General features: G+C 44.8%; 1 protein-coding gene across 5 annotated transcripts; it reads left to right on the top strand.

The window, feature by feature from the left end:
* Positions 1-262: 262 nt before the first annotated feature.
* On the top strand, positions 263-13,736 carry RBM23 (RNA binding motif protein 23; the record flags this gene model as incomplete). Of its 5 annotated transcripts, none has more annotated exons than XM_084240853.1 (12): positions 263-328; positions 893-996; positions 1,496-1,546; positions 1,668-1,835; positions 8,742-8,795; positions 9,240-9,357; positions 9,489-9,641; positions 9,730-9,867; positions 11,004-11,069; positions 13,147-13,342; positions 13,425-13,553; positions 13,648-13,736. In XM_084240853.1, the coding sequence occupies 12 exons, from the start codon at positions 263-265 to the stop codon at positions 13,734-13,736; spliced, it is 1,332 nt and encodes a 443-aa protein (XP_084096979.1). The 5 variants fall into 5 exon arrangements, with proteins under 5 accessions (XP_084096979.1, XP_084096978.1, XP_084096977.1 ...); XM_084240852.1 differs by having other exon boundaries at positions 887-996; XM_084240851.1 differs by having other exon boundaries at positions 878-996.
* Positions 13,737-14,015: the final 279 nt, after the last annotated feature.

Genomic DNA, 14,015 nt, shown 5'->3' with positions numbered 1-14,015 from the left:
AATCTGGCTGTTCTGCTCCCCACTCTGTCTCGGTGAATCCTCTCATTCCCCACACCTCTGGCCTACACCCCAGTCCTGTGCAAAAAATAAATAAATCTAGGTTAAGCAATGACTAGTAAGGTCCCTTTGGAGTTCAAGAACCAGAATTACTTATCCTGAAATCTGTTTCCTGGAGAGGGCAAGGGATGTGGGATGTTTGAAGGGAGGAAAAAATATAAATGAGGTTCTTAGGTCTCTATGTCTTCTCCTCAGATCTGCTACGATGGCATCTGATGACTTTGATATAGTTATTGAAGCCATGCTGGAGGCTCCTTATAAAAAAGAAGAGGTAATATTACCTTATACAGAAATTAGTAAGAAAAAACAGTGGTGGATCACCAGTTTCAACATTTTGTGAATCCTCTTTTCTTGTTTGTTAATTGGGTACAGTAGGTGTTCATAAAAGGCATAGTCTTCTAGTGAGCTGTGCTGGAGACTCATGTTCAGGGGTCATGCTTTTAGAGATGGCTCACAAAACCAGGGGTGGGACTAAATGGGCACATAATGTGGTGAGAACAAGTGCTTTGTTCATAACTCTCAGTGACAGAAAAGGTAGTCAGGTTACCTCAGACCTATTTCTAATGTCTCATTTTCCTGGAAAATAGATGTCAGTGGAATGTATTTAGGGTTGCTGAAGTTTTGACATCAAATTCTATCATTCTGTATAATTTTGTATAGTTTCCTCCCTTCCTCTTTCTTATTCTCTTTGTTAGGAAATCCAGGTACTCACAATCTGGCTAGATAATTGAGAGTTTTGATTTCTTGAGCTTTCTTCCTTGTCTACTTTTGTTCTTTCTTTAACCAATGGAGTCTGTACCTTGTGACATTTTCTTGGTGAACCCCTCAGGATGAGCAGCAAAGCAAAGAGGTTAAAAAGGATGGCTCTCGCAACACCACTGACAGCACCAGCAACAGTGGCACCAGTGGGAGCAGCAGCGCTAGCGGGGAGGCAAACAAGTAAGTGTGGTTCAAAGAAACACGTTGTCTTCTTGGGCAAGGGAAGCACCTTTGTCCTGGAGAACCTCCCAAAACAGAGAGGTGGTTGCTCATAAGACTGCTGGCTTTTGGTACTGGCTTCACTGATCATGGGAGTCGTGGTCATGTAGTTTAATGATCTTCTGGTCCCTGCTTTCCAGTGTAGATTTGTAGATCAGTCCTAGTATTGATAGATTTCATTTGAATAAAATAGCAAGAGGACCCCTGATAAGGAAAACACCAGCTTTTGCTTGGCTTTGGGAAGCAGAGGGATGGTTGATAGCCACTTCAAATGCCTGACAGCCTTCAGGGCTGTGTATTAGTAGGTGTTGTTCAGTTGCTGTGAACTACCCTGCAGACATCTTCTGGGCTTTGACCTTTTACTCCTTTCTGTTTCACCCCACCCTTACCTTAATGTCTTCCTTTTCCTTGAGAGAGATGTTGAAGCCTCAGCAATAAAAATTTGCACTGTCTTTCACAGGAAGAAGAGGAGGAGTCGAAGCCATAGTAAAAGCAGAGACAGAAAGTGCAGGTCAGTAATTCTGGGGGTTGGGGAGTTTTGAGAACATAATAAATGGACGGATACTAGGGGACGGTGTACATTAAAGAAGAGGTTTGTTGTTTTTTGACAGCCTTATTGTCATTCTCTGTAGCCGTAGTCGAGATCGGGACCGGCATAGATGGAGAAACAGTCGGAGCCGAAGTCGAGATCGGCAGCGTCATCACCATAGCTGGGATCATAGACATAGTAGTGAGTCCCGAAGTCGGGACCGACGTCGGGAGGATCGTTTGCGCCACAGGAGTCCACCACTTGCCACTGGGTACTACCTTTTGCTAATAAGATCACCATTTTTGTGTTATAATCCGAGATAAATGTGTATAGTATCCATGGGTGAGGGTGCTTATAACCCTTTGGAGATCCAGTTACTGGAGGGTGGTATGAAGAATTCACATGTGAGGTAAGGTGCTGGAATGTATTTTTTTTGTTTTTTTTTTTTAAGATTTATTTTTATTTATTTGTGCATACAAGAACTGGAGTGTAGGCCAGTGGTGCAGGGAGAGAGTGTGTGTGAGAGGATTCGGCAGAGACAGAGTAGGGAGCAGAACAGGCAGATCTACTGAAATACGCTAGTGAGGAGAGCAGCAGGCAAGTCAGGAGAGGTCTGCTGCGCCATGTGGATAGCTCCCTGGCTGGGGATCGAACTCATACTGCAGTGGCTGACGATATCTTGATAGTACTGAGACTTTAACTCCTGCGCCACCAGGGAGACCCTTGGTTTTTTTTTTTTTTTTTTAATTAATAAATTTTATTTTTATATTCCCCATACAATTGCAATCCCCCCATTCTGACCCCAATCCCTCCCCTCCTGCCCCCCACCCCCCAAAAAGTGTCTCTGGTTCATAGTTTTTGTTGATTTTGATTTTTACTTTCTTATAGTTATTCATTTTCCTGGTCCCTTATTTAAGTTTTCTAGATCCCTGCTATGAGTGAGACCATCCGGTATTTTTCTTTTTCTTTTTGGCTTATTTCACTGAGCATGATCCCTTCCAGCGTCATCCATGTTGCAGCAAATTGCATGTGTTTATCTTTTTTGAATGCTGAGTAATATTCCATGGTATATATGTACCACATCTTCTTGATCCAGTCATCTATTTTTGGGCATTTGGGTTGTTTCCAAAGCTTAGCTATTGTAAACAGTGCTGCTATAAACATAGGGGTGCAGGTGTTCTTTGGAATTGATGTTTCTGTGTCCTTTGGGTAAATACCTAGGAGTGGAATTGCTGGATCATATGGAAGCTCTATGTTTAGTAGGTCCAGAAATCTCCACACAGCTTTCCACAGTGGTTGGACCAGTTTGCACTCCCACCAACAGTGCAGAAGAGTTCCTTTTTCTCCACACCCTCGCCAACATTTGTTGTTGCTAGTTTTTTTAATATGTGCCATTCTCACTGGTGTAAGATGGTATCTCATGGTAGTTTTGATTTGCATTTCCCTGATGACAAGTGATGTTGAACATTTTTTCATATGCCTGTTGGCCATTTGCATTTCCTCTTCAGAGAAGTTTCTTTTAAGCTCTTCTGCCCATTTTTTGACTGGATTATTTTCTTTGTTGTTGTTGAGTCTCATCAGCTCTTTGTAGATATTCGTGATCAGTCCTTTATCATTAGTGTTGTGTGCAAAAACTGTTCTCCCAGTCGGTGGGGTTTCTCTTTGTTTTTGTTATTGTCTCTTTTGCTGTGCAGAAACTCTTTAATTTGATGTAGTCCCAGCTGTTTATCTTTGCCTTCACTATCACTGCTTTGGGTGATGTGTCTGTAAAGATGTCTTTGATGTGCAAATCACGTAGTGTTTTGCCTATATTTCCTTCTATATATTTTATGGTTTCAGGTCTTATGTCTAGTTCTTTAATCCATTTTGAGTTGATTTTTGTGTATGGTGTGAGGTAGTGGTCAAGCTTCATTCTTTTGCATGTAGCGACCCAGTTTTCCCAGCACCATTTATTGAACAAACTTTCTTTGCTCCAATGCATATTCTTTGCTCCTTTGTCAAAGATTAGTTGACCATAAATCTGTGGGTTTATTTCTGGATTTTCTATTCGATTCCATTGGTCTGTATGTCTGTTCTTGTTCCAATACCATGCAGTTTTGATGATTATGGCTTTGTAGTAGAGTTTGAAGTCTGGGAGTGTGATGCCTCCATTCCCTTCTTTTTTTTTCAGGAGAGCTTTGGCTATTCGGGGTTTTTTGTGATTCCATATGAATTTCATCAATAATTGTTCTATTTCTTTGAAGAATGACATTGAAATTTTGATTGGAATAGCATTGAATCTGTATATTGCTTTTGGTAGGATGGCCATTTTAATAATGTTTATTCTCCCAATCCATGAGCAGGGGATGTCTTTCCATTTCTTTGTGTCTTCTTCTATTTCTTTTAACAGTGTTTTATAGTTTTCTTTGTATAGGTCCTTTACCTCTTTTGTTAGATTTATTCCCAAATATTTGATTTTTTTTGTTTCAATAATAAAAGGGATGGTTTTTTTGATTTCTTCTTCTTCAGATTTATTGTTTGTATATAGGAAGGCTACTGACTTTTGCGTGTTGATTTTGTATCCTGCCACTTTACTGAACTGATTGATGAGTTGAATTAGTTTTTCTGTGGAGTTTTTGGGGTTCTCTATGTATATTATCATATCATCTGCAAAGAGTGATAGTTTGACTTCTTCTTTTCCTATTTGGATTCCTTGGATGTCTTTCTCTTGTCTTATTGCCCTGGCTAGGACTTCCAGTATTATATTGAAAAGCAGTGGTGAAAGTGGACATCCTTGTCTTGTTCCAGATCTTAATGGAATTGCTTTCAGCTTTTCACCATTGAGAATGATACTGGCTGTTGGCTTGTCATAGATGGCCTTTATGATGTTGAGGTACGTTCCTTGTATCCCAAGAATTTCAAGGGCTTTTATCGTGAATGGGTGTTGCACTTTGTCGAAAGCTTTCTCAGCATCTATTGATATTATCATATGGTTTTTATATTTCTTTTTGTTGATGTGTTGGATAACGTTGATTGATTTTCGGATGTTAAACCATCCTTGTGCCCCTGGAATGAATCCTACTTGGTCGTGGTGAATTACCTTATGGATACACTGTTGGATTCTGATAGCTAAAATTTTATTGAGGATTTTTGCATCAGTGTTCATTAGGGAGATTGGCCTATAGTTTTCTTTTTTTGTGTTGTCCTTGTTCGGTTTTGGTATTAGTGTAATGTTGGCTTCATAGAACGTGTTAGGTATTATACCTTCCTTCTCAATTTTTTGGAAGAGTTTCTGAAGGATAGGTACCAATTCGTCTCTGAATGTTTGGTAGAATTCATTTGTAAATCCATCAGGTCCTGGGCTTTTGTTTTTGGGGAGGTTTTTTTTTTTTTTTTTTTTAAAGATTTATTTATTTATATAAGCACTGGGTACAGTCAGAAGCATGGGAGGGTGAGAGAATTCACTAGAGCCAGAGCGGACAGCAGAACAGGCAAACTGATGAAGTACACTGCTGAGGGGAGCAGTGGGCGTGGCAGGAGAGGTCTGTCACACCATGTGGGACCCTCACCGGTGGCCGGGGATCGAACCGGCACTGAAGAGGCCGCGGGCAGCTTCGCAGCCCAGCGCTCAACCACTGCGCCACCAGGGGAGGCCCTTGGGGAGGTTTTTGATTACCATTTCAATTTCGCTAATTGTAATTGGTCTGTTTAGGTGTTCTATTTCTTCTTTATCTAGCTTTGGGTGATTGTAGAGTTGTAGGAATTTGTCCATCTCCTCTAGATTGTTAAACTTGTTTCCATATAACTGTTCATAGTAGTTATTAATAATTCTTTTGATTTCTGCTGTGTCCGTTGTGATTTCTCCTCTTTCATTTATTATCCTATTTATTTGTGCTTTCTCCCTTTTTGCCCTTGTGAGCCTGGCAAGGGGTTTATCTATTTTATTTATTTTTTCGAAGAACCAGCTCTTGGTTTCATTGATCTTTTGGATTGTTTTTTTTTTTTTTTTTTTTTTTTTTTAGTTTCGATTTCATTTATTTCTGCTTTGGTTTTTATTATTTCTTTTCTTCTACTGGTTTTGGGGCTTTTTTGTTGTTCTTTTTCTAGATCTTTGAGTTTCGAGATTAGGTTGTTTCTTTGAGTTCTTTCTTGTTTCTTGATGTGAGCATCTATTGCTATATATTTTCCTCTTATTACTGCTTTTGTTGCATCCCATACATTTAGGAAATTGGTGTCCTCCTTGTCATTCAATTCAAAGAATTTTTTAATTTCTTCTTTTATCTCCTCGTTAGTCCAGTGGACTTCCAGTAGTGTGGGTTTCAATCTCCACGAGGTAGGAGAATACCTTGCCTTCTCTTTATGGTTTATTTCTAGTTTGATGCCTTCATGGTCAGAAAAGATGGTTGGTATGATTTCAATCTTGGTGTATCTGTTGATGTTTGTCTTGTGCCCCAGTATATGATCGATCCTAGAGAATGATCCGTGTGCGCTTGAGAAAAATGTATACTCAGATTTTTTTGGGTTTAGTGTTCTATATATGTCTGTTAAGCCTAAGCACTCTAGATCCTTATTTAGAGCTTTGGTTTCTTTACTTATTTTTTGTCTTGTTGATCTATCCATTGTTGATAGTGATGTGTTGAAGTCTCCCACTACGTATGTGTTTTCTCTGATGTCTGTTTTCAGAGATGACAATAGTTGTCTGATATATTTTGGTGCTCCTTCGTTTGGTGAATATATGTTAATGAGTGTTATTTTTTCTTGAAGTATTATCCCCTTGATCATAATGTAATGACCACTGGGGTCTCTTTTTATCTTTTTAAGTTTGAAATCTGTTTTATCTGATATGAGTATAGCTGTTCCTGCCTTCTTTTTTGGTCCATTTGCTTGTAGAATTGTTTTCCATCCTTTAACTTTGAGTCTATTTTTATCTTTTGCAGCTAAATGTGTTTCCTGGAGACAGCAAAAGGTTGGGTTTTGTTTCTTAATCCAGCCTGCAACTCTGTGTCTTTTTATTGGAGAGTTTAGTCCATTTACATTTAGAGTTAGTATTGATATGTTAGCATCTGTATTTGCCATTGTGTTTGTCTTTCCTTTGATTTTATTTATTTATTCTTTTAATAACTTTCTTTGGCCTTCTTTTGTTGTTATTCGTCCCTCTGAGGTTCTGGCTTTAGGACTCCTTGTAGTATTTTTTGGAGTGGGGGTTTAGTCACAATGAAATTCCGGAGTTTCTGTTTGTCTGGGAAGGTCCATATTCTTTCTTCAAAGAGGAAGGAGAGCTTTGCGGGATAGAGTATTCTTGGTTGGCATCTGTTTTCTTGGAGTCTGTTGACTATGTCCCTCCACTCTCTCCTTGCCCGTAGTGTTTCTTCAGAGAAGTCTGATGTCAGTCTTATTGGTTTCCCTTTGAATGTTATCTGTTTCTTCCCTCTTGTTAGTTTCATTATTTTTTCTTTGTCTTGGATTCTTGGGAGCTTTACTATTATGTGTCTTGCTGTATTTTTCCTTTCGTCATGGAAGTTTGGTGTTCTTCTTGCTTCTTGTATATCAATTTTCAGATCCTTCTTAGCGTTTGGGAAGTTCTCTTCAATTATATCCATGAATATTTTCTCTGTTCCTACATCTCTCTCCTCTCCTTCTGGGATTCCTATAACTCTTATATTTCCTTTCCTCATGGAGTCAGATAGTTCCCGAAGTCTTTCTTCGGTCTTTTTCCTTCGTAGTTCTCCTTCCTTTTCTGTTTTAGTTCTTTTTATTTCTGTGTCTTCAAGAGTACTTATTCGTTCTTCCATTTCATCTATTCTGCTTTCACTGCTTTTCCCAGAGTTCTTTAGCGTCTCCATTAATTCTTTGATCTCCTGCATTTCTTTTACTTCCCTCTTTAGGGACTCAATTTCATTCTTCTGGTCATTAATTATTTTCCCCTTATCATTGTTTTCCTTTATGACTTCTGTCAGTTTTTTAATCACAGCAATTTTAAATTCTCTATCTGGAAGGCTCAGAAGTTCTTCCAAGTTACTGTCGTTGCATCTGGTAGATGGTTTTCTTTTTGTGGTGTGCTATTTTGCTGAGGAGTTGCTGGGTTGCATGTTGTTTTTCTACTCCCTACTGCCTGTTTTCTAATTTGCCGTATTCCTTGTGACACTGTGTTGCTGGTACTGGCCGGCATCTTGGGCGACCTTCCCAGCTCACCACTGGCTCCTCTGGGGAACTTCTGCTGGGTTCACAAGTCTCCAGCAAAGACAGGTCCCTGCTCTGTCTCCTCGGTGAGCCTTCTGCGGGGTTCACACAGTCTCCAGCAAGAAGGGTCCCTGCTGCAAAATGCCAGAGCCGGGGTCGCGCTCCCCTGCACGCCCGGTCTGCCCCAGCGGTGGGTGCTGCTCCCCTCTGGGCTGGAACTGCAGGCTAGAAGGTGCCCGGTGTGGGCAAGCCTCCCAGCTTAACCTCTGTCTCCTCGGTGAGCCTTCTGCTGGGTTCACACAGTCTCCAGCAAGAAGGGTCCCTGCTGCAAAATGCCGGTGCCGGCGACGCGCTCCCCTGCACGCCCGGTCTGCCCCAGCGGTGGGTGCTGCTCCCCTCTGGGCTGGAACTGCAGGCTAGAAGGCACCCAGCATGGGCAAGCCTCCCAGCTTACCTCTGTCTCCTCGGTGAGCCTTCTGCTGGGTTCACACAGTCTCCAGCAAGAAAGGTCCCTGCTGCAAAATGGCGATGCGGGAACGAGCTCCCCTGCACGCCCGGTCTGCCCCAGCGGTGGGTGCTGCTCCCCTCTGGGCTGGAACTGCAGGCTAGAAGGTGCCAGGTGTGGGCAAGCCTCCCAGCTTAACCTCTGTCTCCTCGGTGAGCCTTCTGCTGGGTTCACACAGTCTCCAGCAAGAAGGGTCCCTGCTGCAAAATGCCGGTGCCGGCGACGCGCTCCCCTGCACGCCCGGTCTGCCCCAGCGGTGGGTGCTGCTCCCCTCTGGGCTGGAACTGCAGGCTAGAAGGTGCCCGGTGTGGGCAAGCCTCCCAGCTTAACCTCTGTCTCCTCGGTGAGCCTTCTGCTGGGTTCACACAGTCTCCAGCAAGAAGGGTCCCTGCTGCAAAATGCTGGTGCCGGCGACGCGCTGTTTTGTTTTTTTAATAATGGAAGACCCAGCATTGGACCAATGTGAGTAGTTGGGCGACACGATTTTCATTTTTGTTGCTTTCTCTTCCATAGGCGTCGATATGGACACAGTAAGAGTCCTCACTTCAGAGAGAAGAGCCCTGTCAGGTGAGTTGATAATCAACTCTTTTTCTAGGGGTTTGAAGTTTGAATAAGAAGGTGTTGGAGGACCTCCCTGGTGGCCTAGGGGTTAAGCCTCAGTGCTATCACCTCACCTCTATGGTCTGAGTTCAGTCCCCAGCCAGGGAGCTGACCCACATGATGCAGCAGACCTCTACTGTCTCACCCACTGCTCCCCTCAGCAGTGTATGTCAGTGGCTCTGCCTGTTCTGTTCCCCTCTCTGTCTCTGGTGAATCCTCTCACCCCTGCACTTCTGGCCTGTACCCCCATTCTTGTATGCATACATAAGTAAAATAAATAAATAAATCTTTTTTTAAAAAGGGTATTGGAGCCAGACCTCAAGAATGTGTGGTACTTGAAGGTAGGGGTGGCTGAACAGTGGTGACCAGCTATTGGGAAAGGAGGTTTCAACAAATTTAACTCACTTTTAGGGAGCCAGCTGATAATCTGAGTCCTGAGGAGCGTGATGCTCGCACTGTATTCTGTATGCAGTTAGCTGCCCGTATTCGACCTCGAGACCTGGAGGACTTTTTCTCTGCTGTTGGCAAGGTAGCTTTCCCCCTTCTAGCACCTTCCCCGCACCCCTTCCTCCCCAGTGCTCTTCTGAGTAACTTACCTTCTGTCCATGTCCCTTCTCTTTTATACCTAACTCAAGAGTTTTTTTGTTTTGCCTTGGATAGGTTCGTGATGTGCGTATTATCTCAGATCGGAACTCACGTCGCTCTAAGGGTATCGCCTATGTGGAATTCTGTGAAATCCAGTCTGTGCCGCTGGCAATCGGGCTGACTGGGCAGCAGCTGCTGGGCGTGCCGATTGTTGTACAGGCCTCCCAGGTGAGCAGGTTGAAAAAGTGCCATGAGAAAACCGGATTGAAGATAGGAGGTATGGAACATGACCCATCATCATTTCTTCTTTCCCCAGGCTGAGAAAAACCGACTGGCAGCCATGGCCAACAACCTGCAGAAGGGCAGCGGTGGCCCAATGCGCCTCTATGTGGGCTCCCTGCACTTCAATATCACCGAGGACATGCTCCGGGGCATCTTTGAGCCCTTTGGCAAAGTGAGTTGGAAGTGAGGGACAGCTCTGAAAGGAATTGGAAAAGGTTGAAAGAGTGAGTCTGTCTGACCTGGATTGACCCATTGCTTTGCATCATAACAGGCTTATGGAGTCTAACTTCCCTGCTGTGGAAATTAGGTTCCATCTCTCTTACATTCTCAGTAGACAACTTGGTGAGGCACAGTTAAATCAGGGGATTCAGATTAAGTTAGCTTAGTCAGAAAGTGTTTTGTCCTTTTATTTTATTTTTTTTTTAAAGATTTATTTAAAGATTTATTTATTTATTTGTACAAGCACTGGGTACAGTCAGAAGCACAGGAGGGTGAGAGAATTCACCAGAGCCAGAGCGGGGAGCAGAGCAGGCAGAAGGACAGAAGTACACTGCTGAGGGGAGCAGCGGGTGGCAGGAGAGGTCTGCGCGCCATGTGGGACCCTCCTCTGGTGGCCAGGGAGCAGCCGGGAATTGAACCGGCGCTGCAGAGGCTGCGGCCAGCTTCGCAACCCAGCGCTCAACCGTTGCGCCACCGGGGAGGCCCTGTTTTGTCCTTTTAAAAAGGAAGATTTGGGCCTCCCCTGTGGCGCAGCGGTTGAGCGCTGGGTTGCGAAGCTGCCCGCAGCCTCTGCAGCGCCGGTTCGATCCCCGGCAGCTCCCCGGCCACCAGAGGAGGGTCCCACATGGCGCGCAGACCTCTCCTGCCGCCCGCTGCTCCCCTCAGCAGTGTACTTCGGTCCTTCTGCCTGCTCTGCTCCCCGCTCTGGCTCTGGTGAATTCTCTCACCCTCCCGCGCTTCTGACTGTACCCAGTGCATGTATAAACAAAACAAACAAGCAAACAAATAAATAAAGCATGCCTCTACTAAAAAAAAAAATAAATAAATAAAAAAAATAAAAAGGAAGATTCGGGGCCTCCCCTGGTGGTGCAGCGGTTGAGCTCTGGACTGCGAGGCTGCCCGCAGCCTCTACAGCGCCGGTTCGTTCCCCAGCCTCCGGCGAGGGTCCCACAAAAAAAAAAAAAAAAGATTCAAAGATGAGGTAATTGGTTAGTCAGAAAGTTAGAGATGTTTAGAATAGTCTGGGTAGGAATGATTAAAAGTGTGGGTTTGGCAAAAGACCATTAGTGATTTCTCTCTATTCCACAGATTGATAATATTGTTCTGATGAAGGACTCAGATACAGGACGCTCTAAAGGTTATGGTTTCATTACGGTGAGTCTCTAGTCTTTAACTTTTTCATTTTAGTTTGAGTTTGTCCATTTGTCTGATTTTGCAGCTTAGCTTCATTCTCCTCCTTTAGGCCTGGGTGCCTGAAGCTTGGGCTAGCCTTGTGCCCCTTGGGTGCATTGCTTGAGATCTCAGCTTTAGTCCTAAATCCTTAGTGGCCCTGGTATAGGGGTATCCAGGAATTCAGCCAGCTTCCCTGGTGCTGCAACTTGCTCTTTGGGTAATAGTAATGGTGCCAGACGCAGCTGAAAGGCTGGGCACATGAGGGAGGTTAGGAATAGACTTTTATAGATTTGTTTTATAGAATTGGTTTATTTTCATGATAGAGGTGGGAATAGGAAGTTATACTTCCTGGCACTATCCCATTAGAAGCATTTTATCCCTTGAGAAGTATCTTTATATTTAAATTCCACTGTAGGAGAGTAGTTAGGCTCCCTAATAGTGGGCAGGTCTCACCTTTTCCTGACACTTCAACAAAATTTTTTCCAACTCCCATAACTGGTTCTTCCAGCCCTTGTGACTCCAGCCTGAGGAATGGCTGCCAGCCACAATGTCTGATAGAAGCTGATATGCTCTGGGCTCAATCCAGGCAGCATACACCCCCACAGTTGCCTGCAGGGCAGAGGGGAGGTAGGTAGGTTGTGTTCTACCATGGGAATTGCTCACCTCAGAAGTATCCAAGGGCAAGCCACCTACACCATTTGCCTAGGAACTGTCAGTAGCACTTGCCAGGCCCTTAGGGCAGGTAATAACAGAGTAAACAAAGCCAGCTGTGTTATTCCTGGTGGCAAGTACCTTCTCTAGCTCCTTGTGTGACTCAGATGCGGAAAGGCTTCTGTGGGACCATTTTACACTGTGTTGCTGCCTTTTAGGTCAATACCATTGACACTTAAAACAGTCAACAGGGAATCCTCTTTATGCCAGGCTGTTGCTGGTACGCATAAGAGGCACTGGAGAACAGAGGCCCCCTGGTGAGCAGGTCCCTGAGTCAGCAGGACTGTTGTGTGTGGGCCTTGAGGTAGTGCAGTCCTGCTCTCAGCCCTGGAGTATGTTCCTAAGGCTGAGCTCTGGAGTTCTATCCAGATTGCTACTTCTTTTTTTTTTTTCTTTTTTTTTTTTTGGTAATGTTTTTATTTATTTATTTATACAAGCACTGGGTACAGTCAGAAGCGTGGGAGGGGGAGAGAATTCACCAGAGTCAGAGCGGAGAGCAGAGCAGGCAGAATAACGAAGTACACTGCTGAGGGGAGCAGCGGGCAGCAGGAGAGGTCTGCGCACCATGTGGGACCCTCGCCAGGGGCTGGGGATCGAACCGCCGCTACAGAGGCTGTGGGCAGCTTCGCAACCCAGCGCTCAACCGCTGCGCCACCGGAGAGGCCCCAGATTGCTACTTCTTGACTAAGAAGTGAAACTTCCTAAAAGCTGAAATGAAGCCCAGGAACCTTGGTTCTCAGTCTGTCTTACATCTATTTTCCTATGCTTGTTTTTGAAATAGTCTGTCAGACTAGGTTTCCTACAGGATAATACACCTTTTGCATTATAAAGTTGTCTTTTTTTTAAAGATTTATTTATTTATGCATACAAGAACTGGGGTATAGGACAGAGGTGCAGGGGGTGAGAGGACCCACCAGAGACAGAGTGGGCAACAGAACAGGCAGACTGACTGAAATACATTGCTGAGGGGAGCAGTGGGCAAGACAGGAGAGGTCTGCTGCGCCATGTGGGTAGCTCCCTGGCTGGCTGGAGATTGAACTCATGCTGCAGATAGCTTCACAGTGCTGTGCTTAACCCCTTGCACCACCAGGGAGGCCCCAGCATTATAAAGTTCTTAATGGAGCTGGAAGATTAAAAAGTGATTGCTGTTGAGTCAGCTGGCAAAGGTCTTTTTCAGAGCCCCATGGCAAAGGGAGTGAGATCTTAAGTCACATTCCCTGGGAAAGAAGTTTGTGCTGCAGTGAGCATGAGCGTGCAGTTTTCGTGCAATCACAGAACTAACTTGTTAGTGGGACTTGGAGAGCTTCTGTGGCCAGGAGGTGACTGATACAACCTGGATTTCTTTCAGTTCTCTGACTCTGAATGTGCCCGGCGTGCTCTGGAACAATTGAATGGCTTTGAGCTTGCTGGTCGACCTATGAGGGTTGGTCAAGTAACTGAGCGACCGGATGGTGGCACAGACATCACCTTCCCTGATGGGGACCAGGAGCTGGATCTGGGATCAGCTAGTGGACGTTTACAGCTCATGGCCAAATTGGCAGAAGGTAGAGTTCTCTGCAGAGTGAAGAGGAGTTGGATTTTACATCAAGGGTTAGGGCTTAGCCCCACCTTTTCTTTCCTTTTCAGGCTCTGGAATCCAGCTGCCAACCACAGCTGCTGCTGCTGCTGCTGCCGCTGCCGCCACCGCCCAAGCTGCTGCCTTGCAACTGAATGGAGCCATTCCTTTGGGGGCCCTGAACCCAGCGGCTCTAACTGGTAGACTTGGACTTGGGATAGGGAGGAAAGGGATGGGACCTAGAAAGAAGGAGTCCTATGAGTCACTGATTTACTGTCCCTCTCTTTGTTCCAGCATTAAGTCCAGCCCTGAACCTTGCCTCCCAGGCAATTGCTTCCCAGTGCTTCCAGCTTTCCAGCCTCTTCACCCCCCAGACCATGTGAGTCTCAGGGCCTAGTTTGTTTTTGTCCTTGGTTTTCTTTCCACTGGCTTTCTGCTTACATCTTCTCCTTGCCACAGGTAAATCAGTGGCACAGAACACTGCCTCCCTGTGCCTCTGGGTCCTGCCATTCCCCTCTCCAAATCTACCCTTCCACGGCTCCCTCTCAATTCTGTGGACCAAGCCATCTTGAGGGCATGGACATTGACTCTGGGCGAATTGGGGCCACCCTTAGACACCAAGAAGAGCTCCTTCCCCTGGCCCCACTGGGAATGGACTCTGC

Source organism: Talpa europaea (genome assembly GCF_964194135.1).
Source record: "Talpa europaea genome assembly, chromosome: 8".
Taxonomy (NCBI): Eukaryota; Metazoa; Chordata; class Mammalia; order Eulipotyphla; family Talpidae; genus Talpa; species Talpa europaea.
The sequence above is the reverse complement of the archived record's forward strand: the minus strand, read 5'-3'. Positions and strand labels throughout refer to the sequence as shown.